This window comes from Hyperolius riggenbachi, chromosome 4 (assembly GCF_040937935.1).
Source record: "Hyperolius riggenbachi isolate aHypRig1 chromosome 4, aHypRig1.pri, whole genome shotgun sequence".
Classification (NCBI taxonomy): domain Eukaryota; kingdom Metazoa; phylum Chordata; class Amphibia; order Anura; family Hyperoliidae; genus Hyperolius; species Hyperolius riggenbachi.
Window position 1 is genome coordinate 112,315,422 of NC_090649.1, and position 22,206 is coordinate 112,337,627.

At 47.4% G+C, this 22,206-nt stretch overlaps 1 protein-coding gene across 3 annotated transcripts in view; it reads left to right on the forward strand.

Moving 5' to 3' along the window:
- Window positions 1-22,206, forward strand: part of LOC137570465 (alpha-1,4-N-acetylglucosaminyltransferase-like) — an 81,349-nt gene that overhangs the window by 53,556 nt on the left and 5,587 nt on the right. For all 3 annotated transcript variants that reach the window (XM_068279134.1, XM_068279133.1, XM_068279132.1), the window contains one exon: window positions 1,533-1,773. In XM_068279134.1, coding sequence (XP_068135235.1) covers window positions 1,533-1,773 — 241 coding nt within the window. The remainder of the gene's footprint in view (window positions 1-1,532; window positions 1,774-22,206) is intronic.

Below are 22,206 nucleotides of genomic sequence, written 5' to 3' on the forward strand. Positions count from 1 at the left end.
GGCTGCTTGTTGTCTTCAGGCTTTCCCTCTCTCCTCGTATCCTGTCCTTTTTAATTTCCAACTATTCCCCTCAGTTAAATAATCTGGAGGACCAGTGCCTGTGGTCATGCATGCACAATTCTAAACTGGGCATGTGCAAGTTACAAACTACATGTCCCAGTAAAAGGAAGTGTTTGTGCCTGAAAAACCAAAGTGTGCACGGACACTTTCTTACAACGGGCATGGACAGTTCAGAGCTCACAAATACACATATCAGAATTGCTTCTTCGCAACTCGAGTGAACATCTGGGAGGCTGGAAGGGAGGGCAGCTTTGAAATGGGGAACAGAGAATAACGAATTCAAGTCAAAACGGAATCTGAACTTAGCTGGGGCTTCCTCCAGCCCCCCATAACCCGCAAGTTCCCTCAGCGTTCTGTGGGTCTCCGCTGGTCTCCTGCTAGCGTGCGACTCTGTTGGGAGTCATGCGCAACTGCGCATGTGAAGCCCGTCCGCACACCCGGCTTGATCAGGCGCTCAGGCGCTCATTACAGTAAGCATTCTGCGCAAGCACGGTTCATTCTTATGAGAACCGCTCATGTGCAGAACTCTCATGGCGATGGGCACATGATCTAGCCAAGTGGGTGAACGACTCCCAGTGAAGTTGTGCGCCACCAGAGCTGCCAGGAGACTAGAGGGGGCCCAGAGATCACTGATGGATCTCATGAGCTATGGGGGGGGGGGGGGGGGGAGGGTTGGAGGAAGCCCTAGGTGAATGCAGATTCTGTTTTTTTCTCTGTTCAGGGTTCTTTAAATAGCTCTACACTACAAATGTGTGTCTTATTGTAAAAGTAACTATGCTGTTGTTTCATAGTCCACCTGAGACTGAGAGTTGAAATTAGTATATACTCGAGTATATGCCTAATTTTTGGGCCAAAAAAGTGGCCCAAAAGTGGGGGTCTTGGCTTATACTCAAGTTACTACTCTCCGAGTCACCCCCAAAGTGCCCTTACTATATGCACAGTGGTGCATTATCTGAGGGAGACCACACACTTGACATTTCCATGGGAGATCCGAGCTAACCTCATCTCGAGTTGTAGCTTTGGGAAGCATACAGGGAGTGGTGAGAATCCTTGCATTCCTATACTAAGTTTTAGATACATGACCATTTAACTCTGCATTCGCTGCTTTATCTTTATGCCAGCTTGAACTGTGCAATAGGGGCTCTTTGCATGTCCATCTCCATTTTAGTCCTATGTTCTGGCTTAATTTTGCAATCTGCTGAATTTATGCTGCTTTTCTAATATATGATTGTGGCCAGCCATGGTTGTGAGTGGTGTTGTGGTTGTGGCTTATGACACCCCTGGCTTATACTTGGGTCAAACATTTTTTCCTGTTTTTTGAAGGTAAAAGTTGAGGGGTCAGCTTATACTCGGGTCAGCTTATACTCGAGTATATACAGTATCTGTCTTGAATGAAAAATAAAATGGTGTTTTCATCCAATGTTTAGCTATTGCTTATCTGCCACTGACTGCATTTTATTTTATATCTGTAGATTAATGCTACAAAAGAACCACACTGGATCCATGTGAGCGCAGATGGCTGCAGGCTGGCACTGATTTGGAAATATGGTGGCATTTACATGGACACTGACATCATTTCAATCTATCCCATACCTCACTATGACTTTCTAGCAGGGGAGTCAAATAAATATTCTAGTAATGGTGTCTATGGATTCCCTGCTCAACACAATTTCACTTGGACATGCATGGAAGATTTTGTTCAAAATTATAATGGTAATGCTTGGGGATATCAAGGGCCTTATCTCTTTACCCGTGTTCTGAATAAGCTCTGTGTTCTGCCCGACTTTAAGGATGCAGAAGACATCACATGTGGCAACATCACTTTTCTGAATCCTAAACGTTTTTATCCAATTTCATACCCAGCTTGGAGACAGTACTATGATGTCTGGAATAATATTCCAGCTTTCAATGAATCTTATGCTTTGCACCTTTGGAATTATATGAATCGTGACCATAAAACGATGGTTCCCGGGAGCAACACATTGGTAGAACATCTCTACCTTCAACATTGCCCTTCTACGTATTCAGCACTTCAAAAGAATGAAAGTATTTATGTTTAGTTTTGGGACACTGACATTACTAGGATTAACTTATGTTTGAAGTACATTAAGACTTGCTGGCTTTTTTCCCCAGGAAAAAACAGTAGAATGGTTAATTTTATGTGTTTGCATAACATATGTGTTTGTTTCTGGTCATTTCTTAGAACTCTATGCTGCAGACCTTGCACTGATATGCTGCCTCAGTTTTTCTGGCCTGGTGAACAGCATGCCATGAACAACACTTCCTACTAGACAGAGAGTCTGCCTTATGAAAATATGTCATGTTGAAGTGTCAGTCACATGGAGAGTAGAGAGGGCTCGAACTGTTCGTCGGCGAGCAGTATTCTGCGAACATTCGCTGTTCGCATTCACGGCAAAAAGCGAACATTTGGCATGTTCGCCCATTTATACTTTATCATTGAGCTAAACTTTGATCCCTTACCTCACAGTCAGCAGACACATGGCAGCCAATCAGCTAGCACCCCCTCCTGGACCCCTCACCCACCTATCAAAAAGCAGTTGCAGTGGCCATATTAGATTAATTCTCTGCTGGCTGCTGTTTTTTTTGTGTGTGTGACAATTAGTGATGGGCCGAACCTCCGATTTTAGGTTCGCGAACCGGGTTCGCGAACATCCGCGGAAGGTTCGGTTCGCGGAAAAGTTCGCGAACCGCAATAGACTTCAATGGGGAGGTGAACTTTGAAAACTAGAAACATTTATGCTGGCCAGAAAAGTGATGGAAAAAATGTTTCAAGGTGTCTAACACCTGAGATCTTTGAGTGACTACAAGAGGGGAAACGTTTTTTTCAAAAATACCTTATAGTTTTTGAGAAAATCAATTTTAAAAGTAACTCCTTCTGACCGTGGGAAAATTAAGCGCCCGCCGACTTTAGCAGTTAATAGCAAAGCCGCTTTAAAAGCTATAAACACCAAACTTGCAGAAAATGTTAAGAAGAACAGTGGTAATAAGAGGAAAAAAAATATTCAAAAAGACCTTATAGTTTTTGAGAAAATCAATTTTAAAGTTTCAATGTAAATTCTCCTTCTGACTGTGGGAAAAAATACCCCCACCGAATTTAATGGTTAATTGCAAAGCCCCTTTAAAAGCTAGCAACACCAAAATTACTGGGAATGTTAAGAAGAACAGTGGGAACAAGAGGAATTTTTTTTTTTTTCAAAAAGACCTTATAGTTTTTGAGAAAATTGATTTTAAAGTTAAAAAAAGAGTCGATTCATAACAAAAGAACCGATTCATTAAAAAGATCCGGCTCATTCATGAGCCGTTAATATAGCAGAGAATGCGTCTTCGGAAGGACGTGAAGCTGCTGCCTCCCGCTGCTGTCTCTCCCCACCTGCCTGGACCTGTCAACTCCCACCTAGGCTGGCACCCAGCGCACCCATGGGGGCACTGGGTGCCAGCCTAGGTGGGGATTGACAGGTGCAGGCAGGCAGGTGGGGAGAGACGGCGGGAGCTAGCAGCTATGCGTCCGAAAGGACGCATTCTCTGCTATGTGGGTGGGGGGCTTCGGAGATCTTCAATCAACTTAATAGAAGATTGCAACATAAGAGGATACAGTTCGTTGGATCATTTACTGAGGGTATTGGCACTGGAAATTTTTTTTAAAGGTACAGGAAAGTATTTCTGATTAATTAAGAAAATTAAAGGACTTTTTTCGTGGTTGTGTTTTTATTTCATTTAACCCTTTGTGGAAATGGGTAAGGGGTACTTTGTACCCCTATACTCATTTCTCCTGGGAGGGGGTGGGCATCTGGGGTCCCCTTCTTAAAGGGGACTCCCAGATGCCACCATGAACCCCCCCAGGGAGTCGTCGCCCCCACCTCCTCCTGGGGCACCGGAGGTGGGGAAGAGCCCCTTGTCCATGGATTGGACAAGGGCTCCGGGGGGGGGGAAGAGGAAGGCTTGGATGCCCCTCCCCCTCGGGGCCCCCCATACCATGGACCATGCGGGCTGGTATAGCTCAGGGTGCGAAGCCCCAGTCGGCCGGGGCTCCGCATTCTGGCTATCCCAGCCTGCATGGGGGACAAGGGGTTACAGAGGCTCGGGAGGGGGGACCCCACGTCATTTTTTTTTTCAGATTCCCCACACTCAGCACATAAAAATAATTAATAAATAATATATATATATATATATATATATATATATATATATATATATACATATATATATATATATATATATATATATATATATATATATATATATATATATACTTTTTTTTTTTTTTTAAAGGACTTACGAGGCCACAAGTATGAAAAAAGTTAAACACCATTTCATAATCCAGATCCATGGGGGATGCCATCTGCGCCCCCCCCCCCCCCCCCCCCCGTTTATTCCGCCATGGCACCCGCAGTGATACCAGCCCCGGTCAGGTCCCGACCCTTCCAAACGGGTCGGGTTCTCATTCCCCCCTCAATATGGCAGCCACAGATTGCCGCGGCTGCGCAGTCCGCATAGATGCGATTGCGGCTGCGCAGCTCTAGGTCCTCCTCCCGATGCGTCCGATGTATGCACGCATATTGATGACGCGGCAGGAGGAGGCCTTAGAGTTGCGCAGGTGCAATCGCGTCTGTGTGGACTGCGCAGCCGCGGCAATCTGTGGCAGCCATATTGAGTGGGGAATGAGAACCCGACCTGTTTGGAGGGGTCGGGAGTCGGGACCCGACCGGGGCCGATATTACTGCGGGAGCCATGGGGGAATGAACGGGAGGGCGCGGATGGCGTCCTCCATGGATCTGGATTATGAAAAGGTATTTAACTTTTTTCACATTTGTGGCCTCAGAAGTCCTTTAAATATTGTTTCCTGCTATCTTTTTATTAATATGCAAATTTGGTGTTGCTAGGGGCCTTTGTTATTAACTGCTAAAGTCGGCGGGTGATGATAACCAACCAGAATTATAGGGGTGCAAAAGTGCTGAATTCTGCCATAGGCTTCCATTAGGCTCCCTATTTCACTTTCAAAAATCTCAAATCTTTTCAAAGGGCAATGGCTCAGCAGTTGCAAATTTTCTAGCATTGTAGGAACTCTTAGGAAGATCATATCTGGTGAGTTTCGGGCCCCTAGGCCAAAGAGGTCATAGCCTAGGGTCACAAAAACCTGTTTATTTGGGCAATTTTAATGGTGGAGTTTCTGACGAACATAAATTGCAGCCATTGTCGTTAGCAACGTCTGAATCTCAGGACATGTCTCATGCACGTAGAAGGCATGTTGTTATACTTTTCCTCCAAACTTGGGTTCCATACATCTCTGCAAACCAGAGTTACAGGGGTGCAAAAGTGGTCAAATCCCCCATAGGCTTTCATTGGGCTCCCTATTTAACTTTCCAAAATCTCACACCATTTCAAAGGGCAATGGCTCAGCATTGGCAAATTTTCTAGCATTGTATGAACTGTTAGGGGATCATGACTGGTGAGTTTCGGGCCCCTAGGCCGAAGAGGTCATAGCCTAGGGTCACAAAAACCTGTTTATTTGGACAATTTCAATGGTGGCAATTCTGACGTACATAAATCGCAGCCATGGCCGTTAGAAACGTCTGAATCTCACGAAATGTCTCATGCAGGTAGAAGACATATTGTTAGACTTGGACTCCAAAGATGGGTTTCCTACATCTCTGCAAACCAGAGTTACAGGGGTGCAAAAGTAGTAAAATCCCCCATAGGCTTTCATTGGTTCCCTATTTCACTTTCCAAAATCTCACATCTTTTCAAAGGGCAATTGCTCAGCAGTGGCAAATTTTCTAGCATTGTAGGAACTGTTAGGGGGATCATAGCTGGTGCATTTCGGGCCCCTAGGCCGAAGAGGTCATAGCCTAGGGTGACAAATACCTGTTTATTTGGGCAATTTCAATGGTGGCGATTCTGACGTACATAAATCACAGCCATGGCCGTTAGCAATGTCTGAATCTCACGAAATGTCTCATGCAGGTAGAAGACATACTGTTAGACTTGGACTCCAAAGATGGGTTCCCTACATCTCTGCAAACCAGAGTTACAGGGGTCCAAAATTGGTAAAATCCCCCATAGGCTTTCATTGGGCCTCCTATTTACAGTTCCAAAATCTCACACCATTTCAAAGGGCCGCAATGGCTCAGCAGTGGCAATGTTTCTAGTATTGTAGGGACCCTTAGGGGGATCATGACTGGTGAGTTTCGGGCCCCTGGGCCGAAGAGGTCATAGCCTAGGGTCACAAAAACCTATTTATTTGGGCAATTTCAATGGTCCGGCAGAACGGACGCATGTGAACGGACGCATAGGCTTTCATTGCTATTGCCGTGCGTCCGTTCCGTCCGTTCTGCAAGCGGTCCGGCTCCGGCACGGCGATTCCGGACGGCCACCGCTAATGTGAACCGGGCCTAAGGGGGAACATGACTGGTGAGTTTCGGGCCCCTAGGCCGAAGAGGTCATAGCCTAGGGTCACAAAAACCTGTTTATTGGGGCTATTTCAATGGTAGCGATGGTGACGTACATAAATCACAGCCATGGCCGTTAGCAACGTCTGAATCTCACGAAATGTCTCATGCAGGTAGAAGACATATTGTTAGACTTGGACTCCAAAGATGGGTTCCCTACATCTCTGCAAACCAGAGTTACAGGGGTGCAAAAGTAGTAAAATCCCCCATAGGCTTTTATTGGCTCCCTATTTCACTATCCAAAATCTCACATTTTTTCAAAGGGCGATGGCTCAGCAGTTACACATTTTCTACCATTGTAGGGACTCTTAGGGGGATCATGACTGGTGAGTTTTGGCACCGCTGAGCCATTGCCCTTTGAAATGGTGTGAGATTTGGGAATGTGAAATAGGAGACCCAATGAAAGCCTATGGGGGATTTTACCACTTTTGCACCCTTGTCGGCCGCTAGCCAATCAGAAGAGGCAGAGAGGAGAGGGGTGGTGCAGCGGGAATGGAGGACGCCGCGACGCCATAGCTGGGGGCGGTGCTGGGCATAATGCGTCAGCACACACTGCCCACCGCCCCCTTCGCTCGCCGGAGTCTTCTTCTATGCTGCGCATCTGCACTGACTCTAGCCAGCGCGGCCGAAGGAGGGGAGACCAGGAGGAGCCCCAGTCACCGCCGCTGGAACTGGAGGGAGGTGAGTGGCACCTATACCTAACTACTCTATACCTGGCTAACTATACTGAAGGTCCCTACACCTATCTACACTATACCTGGCTAACTATACTGAAGCCACCTACACCTAACTACTCTATACCTGGCTAACTATACTGAAGGCACCCACACCTAACTACACTATACCTGGCTAACTATACTGAAGGCCCCTATACCTATATACCTATACTGAAGGCACGTGTACCTAGCTACCTAAATGTTGGTAGATCTCCTGGGCTTGGCAAATTTTAAAGTAGCTCGTGAGCTGAAAAAGTGTGGGCACCCCTGCCCTAGAGTGGCCCAAAACTCACCAGTCATGATCCCCCTAAGAGTCTCTACAATGCTAGAAAATTTGCCACTGCTGAGCCATAGCCCTTTGAAAAGATTTGAGATTTTTGAAAGTTAAATAGGGAGCCTAATGGAAGCCTATGGCAGAATTCAGCACTTTTGCACCCCTATAATTCTGGTTGGTTATCATCAACACCCGCCGACTTTAGCAGTTAATAACAAAGGCCCCTTACATCCTAGCAACACCAAATTTGCAGGATATGTTAAAAAGATAGCTGGAAACAATATTTAACAGACTTCCTAGGCCAAAAATGTGAAAAAAGTTAAATACCTTTTCATAATCCAGATCCATGGAGGATGCCATCCGCGCCCTCCCGTTCATTCCTCTATGGCTCCCACAGTAATACCGGCCCCGGTCGGGCCCCGACCCCTCCAAACGGGTCGGGTTCTCATTCCTTCCTCAATATGGCTGCCACAGATTGCCTCTGCTGTGCAGTCTGCATAGGCGCGATTGCGGCTGCGCAGCACTAGGCCTTCCTCCTGCCGTGTCATCAATATGTGTGCATACATCGGACGCATCGGGAGGAAGTGCTAGAGCTGCACAGCTGCAATCGCGTCTATGCGGACTGCCGCGGCAATCTGTGGCGGCCATATTGAGGGGGGAATGAGTTGAGAACCCGACCCGTTCAGAGGAGTCGGGACTCGACCAGGGCCATTATTAGTGCTGGAGCCATGGCGGAATTAACGGGAGGGTGCGGATGGCGTCCTCAATGGATATGGATTATAAAAAAGGTATTTAACTTTGTTTCACATTTGTAGCCTCGGAAGTCATTTAAAAAATGTTTTGTTTTTTTTATTTGCTGTGTGTGCTAAATCTGAAAAAAAATGGCGTAAATTCCCCCCTCCCGAGCCTCTGTAACCCCTTGTCCCCCATGCAGGCTGGGATAGCCAGAATGCGGAGCCCCGGCCGACTGGGGCCTCGCATCCTGAGCTATACCAGCCTGCATGGTCCATGGTATGGGGTGCTCCGGGGGGGGGGGGGGGGGCGGCCAAGCCTTCCCCTACCCCCCGGAGCCCTTGTTCAATCCATGGACAAGGGGTTCTTCCCCACCTCCGGTGCCCCAGGAGGAGGTGGGGGCGACGACTCCCTGGGGGGGGGGGTTCATGGTGGCATCTGGGAGTCCCCTTTAAGAAGGGGACCCCAGATGCCCACCCCCTCCCAGGAGAAATGAGTATAGGGGTACAAAGTACCCCTTACCCATTTCCACAAAGGGTTAAATGAACTAAAAACACAACCACGAGAAAAGTATTTTATTATTCTAAATTAACCAAAAATACTTACCTGTACCTTTAAAAAAGTTTCCCCACACCAATATCCACGGTAAATGATCCAACGAACTGTATCCTCTTATGTTGCGATCTTCAATTAAGTTGATTGAAGATCTCCGATGCTTCCCACATAGCAGAGAATGCGTCCTTTTGGACGCATAGCTGCCGCCTCCTGCTGTCTCTCCCCACCTCCTCACCTGTCACTCTTACCTAGCCTGGCAACCATCGGTGCACTGGGCGCAAGGCTAGGTGATGGTGACAGGTGGAGGCAGGTGGGGAGAGACAGCAGTGGAGCCGGCAGCTTCACGTCCTGCTCAGGACGCATTCTCTGCTATACTAACGGTTCTTCAATCATCCGGTTCTTTTTAATGAATCGGTTCTTTTTTTATGAATCGGCTCATTTTACTTTGAAACTTTAAAATTGATTTTCTCAAAAAGTATAAGGTCTTTTTGAAAAAAAAAAAATCCTCTTGTTCCCACTATTCCACTTAACATTCCCAACAACTTTGGTGTTTCTACTATGTAAGGGGACTTTGCTATTAACCGTTGAAGTCGGCGGCCATTAAAGTCTATGGGCGAACCGAACTTTGAAAAAAAGTTCCCGGTTCTCTGCGAACGCGAACCACCAAAGTTCGCGTGGAACTGTTCGCCGGCGAACCGTTCGGCCCATCTCTAGTGACAATCCATAGCCCATTGACACACAGAGCTGTGTGCACACTACTGCTGTTGCCACATTAAGTTGCAGGCACAGAATCACTCCAGTGCATAATTATTTCACTGTATTCTGATAGTACTATTGTATCTCTCTGTGTGAGACACTCCACAGCCCACTGACACCCAGAGCTGCGCATAATGTGATTTCTGTCCTTTAGGGATTAAAATCCGACTTTGTGTCAACTCTGTAATTTTTGGTGGGACTTTTGCCATGGATCCCCCTCCGGCATGCCCCTGTGCGGTAGAGATGGCCCGAACATTCGTTTTTAATTTCTACAATAGTTTGAGTTCACGGGAACCGGGCAAACCTCTATGGACTTCAATGGGCAGGCGAATTTTAAAACATACAGGGACTATTTCTGGCCACAAAAGTAATGGAAAACTTGTTTCAAGGGGTCTAACATCTGGAGGGGGGCATGCCGGAGTGGGATACATGCCAAAAGTCCCTGGGAAAATTATGTATTTGACGCAGGGTAGGGTTATAATCCCTAAAGGGCAGAAATCACATTGCATTCCTAAATAATGTATTTTCCTAAATAATGGTATATTACAGTGTGCTGCCAGTGGCAGACTACAAATTCCAGATGTGACTGTGGGCTGTATCTATGCAGTGTCACTCACAAAGAGAGCTATGCTATAGTAAGTTCAAACACAAATACAGTGGAAAGATATGCACTGGTATAATACAGTGTGTTGCCAGTGGCGGACTACAAATTCCAGCTGGGAACTGTGGGCTGTATCTATGCAGTGTCGCCCACAAAGAGAGCTATGGTATAGTAAGTTCAATCTCAAATATAGTGGAAAGATATGCACTGGTAATACAGTGTGCTAGCACAGTACAGCAAGAGCCAGCTGCGACAGACGGGGCTTTATCTATGCAGTGTCAGTGTCACATACACACAAAAAAAAATCATAAGAATATTAGCCCTCAAAAGAGCTTTTTTGGGGTGTTTTCAGCAACAAATTTTAGCGAGAAGCAAGCTAACAAGAGCCCAACTAATGCTTTTCCTATTTCCAGCAATGTCTCTCCCTTCCTCTCACTACAGCAGCAGAGACTGAGAACATGGCCGATTCTGCTGCGTTATTATAGAGGGGGCGGGGGTCCGTGGGGGAGTGCAGCCTGATTGGCTGCCATGTGTCTGCTGACTGTGATGTAGAGGAACAAAGTTTAGCCCAATGATGAGGTATAAGGGGCGGGTCGACGGTGCTATGTGTTTGCGTGACGTCCTGCAGCGAACGCGAGCAGCTGAAATTCGCACGAACTACCCGCCGGGCGAACCGTTAGGGCCAACTCTACTGTCCAGGTGTTAACCCTTTAAAACAAGTTTCTCATCCCTTTTGTGGCCAGAAACAGTCTTTGTAGGTTTTAAACAGTGCTGCTCAGCAAGATTTCGGATATCCGGGTTACCCAGATAATCCAACTTTTTCAGCTATCCGACCGGATTCGGATACCTGGGCCCAAATCCGGAGAGCTATCTGTGGATAGTTGGCAGGCAATCTGGAAATCTGTGGATATCTGCAGAAATCCGACTATTGAGATACTGTAACTAAGGAGATGATGTCCCTGACATCATTGAGCCAATCAGAGGGCTCCCAGCAGAAGCCCTAGCAACCAATCACTGAAGGGAACACTGGCCAGCCCACCTAACCTCATTAAGCCAATCAGAGGGCTCCCAGCCTAAGCCCTGCCACCCAATCTCAGAAAGAAACCCTGGCCAGGCCCCCCTGTATAATAAGGAGGGGTGCCATAATGAGAAATCTCGTCCTTGCTTGTGAATGCTCACTCAGTGACATGCTCCAGTGCTGCTGGCCTAGCAAGTGCTGTATACAGTGATCAACCTAAAGCTGTTCAGTGATTAACCCCTTCACTATCACTACACTATTGTAATATTGTTAATTAGGTAGCAGCTAGCTTGATTTCATTCAGTGAGTGACAGTCAGAGTGTGTGCTGCAGGGCTGCTGCAGCTGCTATGTGTCTGTCTGTGCCGTGGCCTGCTGGCCAGCTAACCTTAGATACAGTATAGGTTAGGTTAGGGAATAGGATTACTGTGTTATTGTGTAGTTAGTACTGTAGTACTGCAGTCAGTTAGCTTACTACAGAACTGCTGTGCTGTGAGCAGTGCCAGTGTGACAGTTAGTGTGCACTAGTTTTTTCTCCTCTGCTGTCTGACTGTCACTCGGCACTTGGCACTTTGCACTTGGCACGGGGCACTTTGCACTTTGCATTTGACACTTTGCACTTGACACTTTGCACTTGACACTTTGCACTTGGCACTTGGCACTTCAAACTTTTCACTTGGCACTTTGCACTCTGCACTTCACACTTTGTACTTAACACTTTGCACGTGGCACTTTGCACTTTGCACTTGACACTTTGCAGTTTGCACTTGGCACTTTGCACTTGACACTTTGCACTTGACACTTGACACTTTGCACTTGGCACTTGACACTTTGCACTTGGCACTTGACACTTTACACTTTGCACTTGACACTTTGCACTTGGCACTTTGCACGTAGTGCCACGTGCAAAGTGCAAAGTTCCAAGTGCAAAGTGCCACATGCCAAGTTCCAAGTGCCACGTGCCACACGCCATGTGCCACTGCCAAGTGCCACGTCCGGCATGTTCCTGGCAGACGTTACACCTGCTGCTGCTGCTTTGCCCTGCTCCTGCTGCCTTTGCTGCTCCCACCGCCAGGGTGCCACAGGCCACTGCTGCTGTGCTGATACCACCTATATTTAACCCAAAACACAATTGCTGAGTAATTTTTTGGAGGTGTCTGGGCTGAAAACAGCCATGTCCCAGTTGTGCGGTTGGACTTTGGACACAATGTGGGCTGCACGACCGCTATCTGGAACCTAGTCCTGATGTTTATTGGCAGCCTTTTTTTGGGGAAGGGGGGATTTTAAGTCCCCACATCATCAATTAGTGTTTACCTTTAAAAAAAAAAAATGACGTTACATGCTTCATTTACCCTAAAAAACATTTTCAAAGCAATTTAAGGGCCACTTCCAGTTTTTCTATCCATATATCCGAATCCGCCCGAATACCTCGGATACTGAGGTCGGATATCTGATTCGGATTCAGATCAGAAAAGTTTGAACTCGGATATCCGACCCGGATCGGATATCTGGGTCGGATCCGGAGTTTGAAAAGGGGTATCCGAGCAGCACTGGTTTTAAAATTTACCTGCCCATTGAAGTCTGAACATTTGCGGAAGTTCGCAAACAGAAAATTCTATGTTCGCAACATCTCTAATGGAGAGTTTCCACTGAGGGAAAGCCCACCATACAGAGACACTGCCATGAGAGAAAATAAATATTGAGAGCTTGTTTTTTGGAGAGAGTGTCTTAAAGTGAACCTTAAGTCAGAAAAAAAATTGAGTTTTACTCACCTGGGGCTTCTACCAGCCCCCTGCAGCAGTCCTGTGCTCTCGCAGCCACTCACTGTTATCTATCGGTTCGTAATGCGGCAATGCGTATTTTTGTATGCGTTGCAGCCCGCAATAGCGCTAATTACAGTCAGGAATGCGGAAAAAGCTACGCGTGGCCAGTCCTGACGGGCCTGTCGGCAAAAACGAAACTAGCTGGCAGTGGGGGACCAGAGCATTAGTAAGTGGCTGCGAGGGCACAGGACTGCTGCAGGGGGCTGGTAAAAGCCCCAGGTGAGTAAAACTATTTTTTTTTTGGCTTAAGTGTCCATTTAAGGGAAGGTTGGCATGGATGGTTCTGTAATGGTAAACAATAGCCTCAGCGCTAGGGATGCTCATTCAGATTCTGCAGAGTTGAAATTTCCGATTGGAATTTGGAAATTGGAAACCGGAAATCGGATTCCCAGAATCCGATTCAACGCAACTCATTAATTTTATTCCAAACACAGAACTTGGAAGCATTGGACCAATCAGAGAATGCAATTAATTTTTTTATGCACAATTTTAATTGTAGACCAATCACAAAACTGATTTCCCATTTTTCCGATTTCTGTTTTTTCTATTTCTTTTTTTCAGTTTTTGCATTTTTGCAATTGGAAAAATGGGAAATCGGAAAAACGGAAAATCAGAAAAAGGAAAATAGAAAAATGGAAAATAGAAAATCAGGAAATAGGAAAATTAGAAATTCAGTAATAATGAAAAATTGGAAATAGGAAAAACAGAAAATTAGGAAATCTGGAAAACGGAAAATCAGAAAAATGGACAATTGGAAAATCTGAAATCGTAATACGGAATTTCCATAATTGGAAATGGCCATTTCTGAACATCCCTACTCAGCACTAGTTGTTATGGTAGGGCATTTTTCTATGACTATGGTAAAATTCGATTGTGAACTCTTTTGAGTGAGGACAGTCAGTGACATGACTATGTACACTAAAGTGCTGCAGAAGACAATAGTGCTATATAAATACATAGTAGCAGTATTGTAGGACATTAAAGTGGATCCGAGATGAACTTTTACTCATTGCATAATTGTGTTCCTTTCCTATTGTTTATAGGGCATTCCTGAAGCCAAATAATTTTTTGTTTTTGTTTTAATGCTCTAATTCCCTATAAACTAAACAAGCCACGCCCACAGGTTTTCAGAGAGCCAAGGCATTTTCAGACAGTAGCAAGGGCTCATGGGAGCTCAGTCTGGGCAGGAGGAGGGGGAGGTATTACTAGCCAGAGATTTCAGAGGCAGAGGGGAGGAGGGAGGAGGAGGATTAGATTTTTTTGCTCAAGATGCAGATAAGCCTGCCTCTGTGTAATGTTTACAAACAACATGGCTGCTGTCATTGTATCACAGGAATAAATAATCATATTCTATTAAAGCTGTTTGCAGCTAGATTTGCTGTGTAAACTATCTAAACTTTAGATAAGATATATAGACAAGTTACTTGTTATAGCTCGTTTTTCTTCTCGGATCGGCTTTAAAGGGAAGGTTCAGGGACTGTTTAAAAAAAATAAAAATCCGCATCCACTTACCTGGGGCTTCCTCCAGCCCGTGGCAGGCAGGAGGTGCCCTCGGCGCCGCTCCGCAGGCTGCCTGTGGTCTCCGGTTTCCGACCCGACCTGGCCAGGCCGGCGGCCAGGTCGGGCTCCTTTCGCGTTCCAAAATGCACCTCACGGCGGCGTGCTGACGTCATCGGACGTCCTCCGGGCTTTACTGCGCAGGCTCAGTAGTTCTGAGCCTGCTCAGTAAAGCCCGGAGGACGTCCGATGACGTCAGCGCGCCGCCGTGAGGCGCATTTTGGAACGCGGAAGGAGCCCGCTGCCCGACCTGGCCGCCGGCCTGGCCAGGTCGGGTCGGCCACCGGAGACCACCGGCAGCCTGCGGAGCGATGCCGAGGGCACCTCCTGCCTGCCACGGGCTGGAGGAAGCCCCAGGTAAGTGGATGCGGATTTTTATTTTTTTTAAACAATCCCTGAACCTTCCCTTTAAACTATGACTATGCTAGATAAATACCTATGATAATTAGGGTGACACATCAATAGAATTATTTTAAAGATTGAGATATCAAGAAGGAATGAGGGAAAGATAGGATAAGAGAGGGAAAAGGAGTAGAAAGTTTAGAGACTGGTAGGGGAGGAGGTGAGGAGGAAAGGAGGAGGTAAAGGGGAGATATTACAAGAGAAGGGAGGGATAGAGACTGGTGGTAGGATATAGAAGACAGCATTCTAGCCTTGCAGCAATAGGGTCCTATGTCCTAATATGGGCCAAACACAATGAGGATACTGGGGGTAAATGGCAATAAAGGTAACAGATGGGAAGGAGGGGGGGGGTCAGGGCTTTACTAGGGAATCTGGGGAGACATAGCTGTACTCAGGAGACCGTGGGGACATTGCAATAGTGAGGCAACACATTGTGGACAAAGAATATACTGAGGATTCTGCAATACTTAAGGGGCAGTACCACAGATTATGAGGGGACAATATTAATGTGTGTGTGTGTGTGGGGGGGGGGGTAATTTGTAGCTACATATCTTTAATTTTTAAATCAGGAATCCTAACTATTATTATGGAAGAGAGAAGAAGGGGGGGGGGGTGTAGGTGCGGGACAGATAAGAACGGCACACAGCACCGAGGGTATGAAAATGGTGCTGCTTTGACTTACATTATATAACACTATTAAGTGTTATAAGTGTTAAAAAATGGTGCATGCAGGGTGACTTTTTTGTGGGCATGGTTAACTACGGAAGACTTGCAGGACTCTCCCTTTGAAACACACGTGGGTGGAAGAGTCCAGTGCACACAAACTAAAGCCGGTAAGCAGGTACCTGTGAATTGCGGAACGCCAAAATTTAAACAAGGTATGGAATCAATCTACTTGTTGCCTGGAAAGGTAATAGTTCATACCGCCGCCAAGTGGAGATCAACAGGCAGCCTACATCAGTATACACTGTGTGCCACGGGCAAATAGAGACTGAGCTTGTTGTTTGAATTCAGCATGCTAGGAGCTGAACGGTCTGTCTCTTTGATAAGCGGGTAAAGATTTTATCTCCTATTTGTTTGGATGGACTGGCTTATGTGATGCTCCAAGACAACTATACTCATACTTAGAGCTGTTGTTTCTGTAGTATATCTGGAATTGATCTGGACAGTATCACAAGTAATTTGGCTCAAGTATATCACGGATGGCAATTGGCCTTTGTGTCTCAACTTTCCTTCCACACTGTATGTGTGGTTTGAGAGTAGTGTGTGTTGGAGGAGCGCCCCTGCGAATGTAGATTTTTATGGGGGAAGGATTTTTGCTGAGGGGAGTGCCAGTCATGGGATATTGTGAATTGATCAATAAAGTTTTGTATTTTTATAGTTCTTATAGTAGCGGTCACTTTTCTGGTTTTGGAATCTTTGTGCTAGTGGACCTGCTTTTCCCAGGTATGCTGAGTGAACTAATTTTGTATTGACCCTTGCACCAGAAAACAATAATTTTTAACGCTAAATAGCATTATAGGTGTTAAAAAATGCAGGGGGGCTAGTGTTAGGCAGCGGGGTCGGAGGGGGAGAGTGTTAAGCAGCAGGGGTTGAGGGAATAGGATTAGGTGGAGCATGGATGTGTGCATATGCATACTTTACCTTGTACCAGCGATCACTCCTTCACTAACTAGTTAGTTTGCAGGAGTCCTGCAGCCAGCCAATCAGCATGGGGGACTGAAGCCACAAGGTGATTGGCTGGGTGCAGGACTACAGCAAACTAACTGAGGAAGTGACAGAACGATCGCTGGGACAAGGTAATGTACTGTATGCCTATGCACACATGAATCCTACCTCCACCTAATCCTACTCCCTCCACCCCCACTGCCTAACACTCTCTCCCCCTGCAGGGGCGTATCTGGGTAATATAGCGCCTATGGCAAACACTGAAATTGCGCCCTCCAACCCCCCGGTCAGAGCCCTCTTCCCCTCTAAAAATTGCATCCTTTCTGGCATACATGTGTTATGGTTGCTTGCAGAGGCATAACTAGAAATCCCTGGGCCCCCTGCAAAAAAAAAAAAAATCCCGCCCCCCCGCCCTGCTCAGGGACTTTTTGGTGGGCAGGAGGGGTCGCAACATAAGAGGAGAGCTTTGCACATTCGTGAGGAGGGGGGACATCCCCCCCTCACCTCGGGCTTTCCCCTCTGTGTTCCCCTCTTTTGCAATTATTAGTGGCAGCGGGCGGGCGGTGGCAGGCTCGATACATATCCCCATCGTGCCAGAGGTCTCTCAGCTATACTTAGTGTATAGCTGAATGCTTCGGCAGGGAGCAACATGTGTGGCTGCAGCCGGCGGGAGATCTTCAATCAATGTAAAGAGGATCACAAGTAAAAGGATATTGGCGTGGGGCCTTTTCCTGAGGATATTGACATGGGAACTTTTTTTAAAGGTACAGGTAAGTATTTCTGGTTAATTAAGAATATTAAAGGACTTTTTTCGTTGTTGTGTTTTTATTTCATTTAACCCTTTATTTATTTCTCCTGGGAGGGGGGCAGGCATCTGGGTTCCCCTTCTTAAAGGGGACTCCGAGATGCCACCATGAACGCCCCCTGGGAGTTGTCCCCCCACCTCCTCCTGGAGCACCGGAGGTGGGGAAGAGCCCCTTGTCAATGGATTGGACAAGGGCTCCGGGGGAGAGGGAAGGCTTGGCCGCCCCATTCCCCTTCTTCCCCCCATACCATGGACCATGCGGGCTGGTATAGCTCAGGGTGCGAAGCCCCGGTCAGCCGGAGTTCAGCATTCTGGCTATCGCAGCCTGCATGGGGACAAGGGGTTAAAGAGGCTCTGGAGGGGTGACTCCACGTCATTTTTTTTTTATTTCCCACTATCAGCACAATTTTTGTTTTTCAAATATTGCTTCCCACTATCCTTTTAATATATCCTGCAAATTTGGTGTTGCTAGGAAGTAAGGGGCCTTTGCTATCAACTGCTAAAGTCGGCGGGAAATGTTTCACTAAAAACTGCCATTTACCGAAATTTAAATGTATACTTTTTTCCTTTAAAATTTTAAAATCGATTTTCTCAAAAACTATAAGGTCTTTTTGAAAAACATGTCTGGCAAATTTGGTGTTCCTACCATGTAAGGGGACTTTGCTATTAACTGCTAAAGTCGGCGGGTTTTGACGGCTTTTTAATCACAAATACTTTTTTATTTGAAATTTTAAAATTGATTTTCTGAAAAACTAAATGTTGTTTTTGAATTTTTTTTTAAGTTGTAGTCACATCTCACCTTTATAATCCATGCAATTTGGTGATTGTAGCATGTATGGGGGCTTTGTTATTAGCTAAAACGCTTTTCCGTGATCACGGCCCTGAATTTCTGTGATTGCCTCATTCACGGGATAAATCCGGGTCGAATTCATGAGTCCGTTTCAAATTCGGAAATTAATCACGCCATTTCCAGATTTTCTTTCAACCATGGCTGAATAGGTGAATCCATGATTTGGGGGTATCCGAGCATCACTGTTGGTGAATACTATGATCTAACTTCTCCCTACTCTCACACAGAACCCTCCCCTGGTGGTGCCTAACTCTAACCCCTCCTTTGTGGTGCCTAAACCTAACCCCTCCCTGGTGGTGCCTAACTCTAAGACCCCCCCCCCCGGGTGATTACTATGACCTAACTCCTCCCTACTCTCAGACAGAACCCTCCCCTGGTGGTGCCTAACCCTAACCCCATGGTGGCGCCTAACCCTAAGACCCCCCGGGTGATTAATATTACCTAACTTCTCCCTACTCTTACACAGAACCCTCCCCTGGCGGTGCCTAACCCTAAGACCCCCTGAAGGTGCCTAACCCTAACCCCTTGGTGACACCTAACCCTAAGACCCCCCCGGTGATTACTATGACCTAACTTCTCCCTACTCTCACACAGAACCCTCCCCTGTGGTGCCCAACCCCCCTTGGTGGTGCCTAACCCTAACCCCCTTTGGTGGTGCCTAACCCAACGAACCCCCTGGTGATTACTATGTTCTAACTTCTCCCTACTCTCACACAGAACCCTCCCCTGTGGTGCCTAACCCCCCTTGGTGGTGCCTAACCCTAAGACTCCCCTTGGTGGTGCCTAACCCTAACCCCCTCTGGTGGTGGCTAATCCTACAAACCCCCTGGTGATTACTATGTTCTAACTTCTCCCTACTCTCACACAGAACCCTCCCCTGGTGGTGCCTAACCCTAACCCCTCCCTGGTGGTGTCTAACCTTAACCACTCCCTGGTGGTGCCTAATCCTAACCCCCCCCCCCCCCCCCCCCCGGTGATTACTATGACCTAACTTCTCCCCACTCTCACACAGAACCCTCCCCTGGTGGTGCCTAACCCTAAGACCCCCTGCTTGTGCCTAACCCTAACCCCCCTAGTGGTGCCTAACCCTAAGACCCCCCCGAAGATTACTATGACCTTACTTCTCCCTACTCTCACACAGAACCCTCCCCGTGGTGCCTAACCCCCTTGGTGGTGCCTAACCCTAAAATCCCCCTGGTGATTACTATAACCTAACTTCTCCCTACTCTCACACAGAACCCTCCCCTGTGGTGCCTAACTCCCCTTGGTGGTGCCTAATCCTAAGACCCCCCTTGGTGGTAACTAACCCTACAAACCCCCTGGTGATTACTATGTTCTTACTTCTCCCTACTCTCACACAGAACCCTCCCCTGGTGGTGCCTAACCCTAACCCCTCCCTGGTGGTGTCCAACCTTAACCACTCCCTGGTGGTGCCTTATCCTAAACAATCCCCCCCCCCCCCCCCGGTGCTTACTATGACCTAACTTCTCCCCACTCTCACACAGAACCATCCCCTGGTGGTGCCTAACCCTAAGACTCCCTGCTTGTGCCTAACCCTAACCCCCCCTGGTGGTACCTAACCCTAAGACCCCCCCCCCGGTGATTACTATAACCTTACTTCTCCCTACTCTCACACAGAACCCTCCCCTGGGGTGCCTAACCCCCTTGGTGGTGCCTAACCCTAAGACCCTGCCTGCTGGTGCCTAATCCTAAGATCCCCCTGGTGATTACTATAACCTAACTTCTCCCTACTCTCACACAGAAGCCTCCCCTGGTGGTGCCTTACCCTAAGACCCCCCTAGTGGTGCCTAACCCTAAGCCCCCCTGGTGGTGCCTAACCCTAACCCTCTGGTGGCACCTAACCCTAAGACCCCCCCGGTGATTACTATGACCTAACTTCTCCCTACTCTCACATAGAACCCTCCCCTGTGGTGCCCAACCCCCCTCTCTGGTGCCTAACCCTAAGACTCCCCTTGGTGGTGCCTAACCCTAACCCCCCTTGGTGGTGCCTAACCCTAACCCCCTTTGGTGGTGACTAATAGAGATGGGCCGAACCTCCGATTTTAGGTTCGTGAACCCCGTTCGCGAACCTTCGCGGAAGGTTCGGTTCGCGGAAAAGTTCGTGAACCGCAATAGACTTCAATGGGGATGCGAACTTTGAAAAATAGAAAAAATTATGCTGGCCACAAAAGTGATGGAAAAGATGTTTCAAGGGGTCTAACACCTGGAGGGGGGCATGGCGGAGTGGGATACATGGCCAAAGTCCCGGGGAAAAATCTGGATGTGACGCAAAGCAGCGTTTTAAGGGCAGAAATCACATTGAATGCTAAATTGCAGGCCTAAAGTGCTTTCACAACAGGTAGTTAGATGATGCAGTGAAGTGGGTTCACTGAACAGTAAAGGTAGTTATATGCAGTGAGGTGGGTTCACTCAACACAACATCTAGGTATATGCAGTGAGGTGGGTTCACTGAACACAACAGGTAGTTAGATGCAGTGAGCTGGGTGCACTAAATACAAAAGGTAGGTAGATGCAGTGAGGTGGGTTCACTCAACAGTAAAGGTAGTTATATGCAGTGAGGTGGGTTCACTCAACACAACAGGTAGTTAGATGCAGTGAGCTGGGTTCACTGAACACAACAGGCATCCAAGAACCTAACTAATCTGTCCCTAGGAGAACAAGTCTGCAGCAGCTGTCCCTAGTCTGTCTCTAGCAGGCACACGAGTGAGTGTAATGGCCGGCGAGTCTGCCTTATATAAGGGGGGTGGGGCTCCAGGGCTTAGTGTAGCCTGAATGGCTACAATGTGCCTGCTGACTGTGATGCAGAGGGTCGAAGGTTGACCCTCATAGTGCATTATGGGGCGAATCGAACTTCCGCAAAAGTTCGCCTGGTCCAGGCGAACGCGAACCACCAAAGTTCGCCTGGAACCGTTCACCGGCGAACCGTTCGGCCCATCTCTAGTGTCTAACCCTACAAACCCCCTGGTGATTACTATGTTCTAACTTCTTCCTACTCTCAAACAGAATCCTCCCCTGATGGTGCCTAACCCTAAGACCCCCTCCTTGTGCCTAACCCTAACCCCCCCTGGTGGTACCTAACTCTAAGACCCCCCCCCCCCGGTGATTACTATGACCCTACTTCTCCCTACTCTCACACAGAACCCTCCCCTGTGGTGCCTAACCCCCTTGGTGGTGCCTAACCCTAAGACCCTGCCTGGTGGTGCCTAATCCTAAGATCCCCCTAGTGATTACTATAACCTAACTTCTCCCTACTCTCACACAGAACCCTCCCCTGGTGGTGCTTTACCCTAAGACCCACCTAGTAGTGCCCAACCCTAAGCCCCCCCCCCACTTGTGATGCCTAATCCTAACCCCCCTGCACCCCCGATTCAAAAATCTCAGCTATAAAAGGACACCTAGCAACTGGAGATCGGCATCGTGGTGTGTGACAATGGAAGCAATCTCATTTCGGCTTTAAGTTATGGCAGGTTGACACATTTGCCCTGCATGGCACATGTGCTGAATCTTATAATCCAACTACTTTTGTGTAAATTCCCAGGCTTACAGGAGGTTCTGAAGCAGTCCAGGAAGGTGTGTGGTGCGTTCCTACATGGCCATAGCGTGCTTCTCCGATATTCAGCGGAGAAAAAACTTGCCAGCGAGGCCCTTTATTTGCGATAGCCCGACTTGCTGGAATTCAACGGTCCTCGTGTTTGACCGCCTGCTACAACAGGAGAAAGCAGTCAACGAGTATCTGTACAGCTACGGTGCTAGGGCAGGCTCTAGGGAGCTAGGGATTTTTTCCATGAGATAATGGACACTCATGCTTAATGCCTGAAGGCTCGTGTGTCCGTTTGAGGAAGTGACAAACCTGGTGAGTCACAGTGAAGGTGCCATCAGCTACTTGATTCCATACACTTTCTT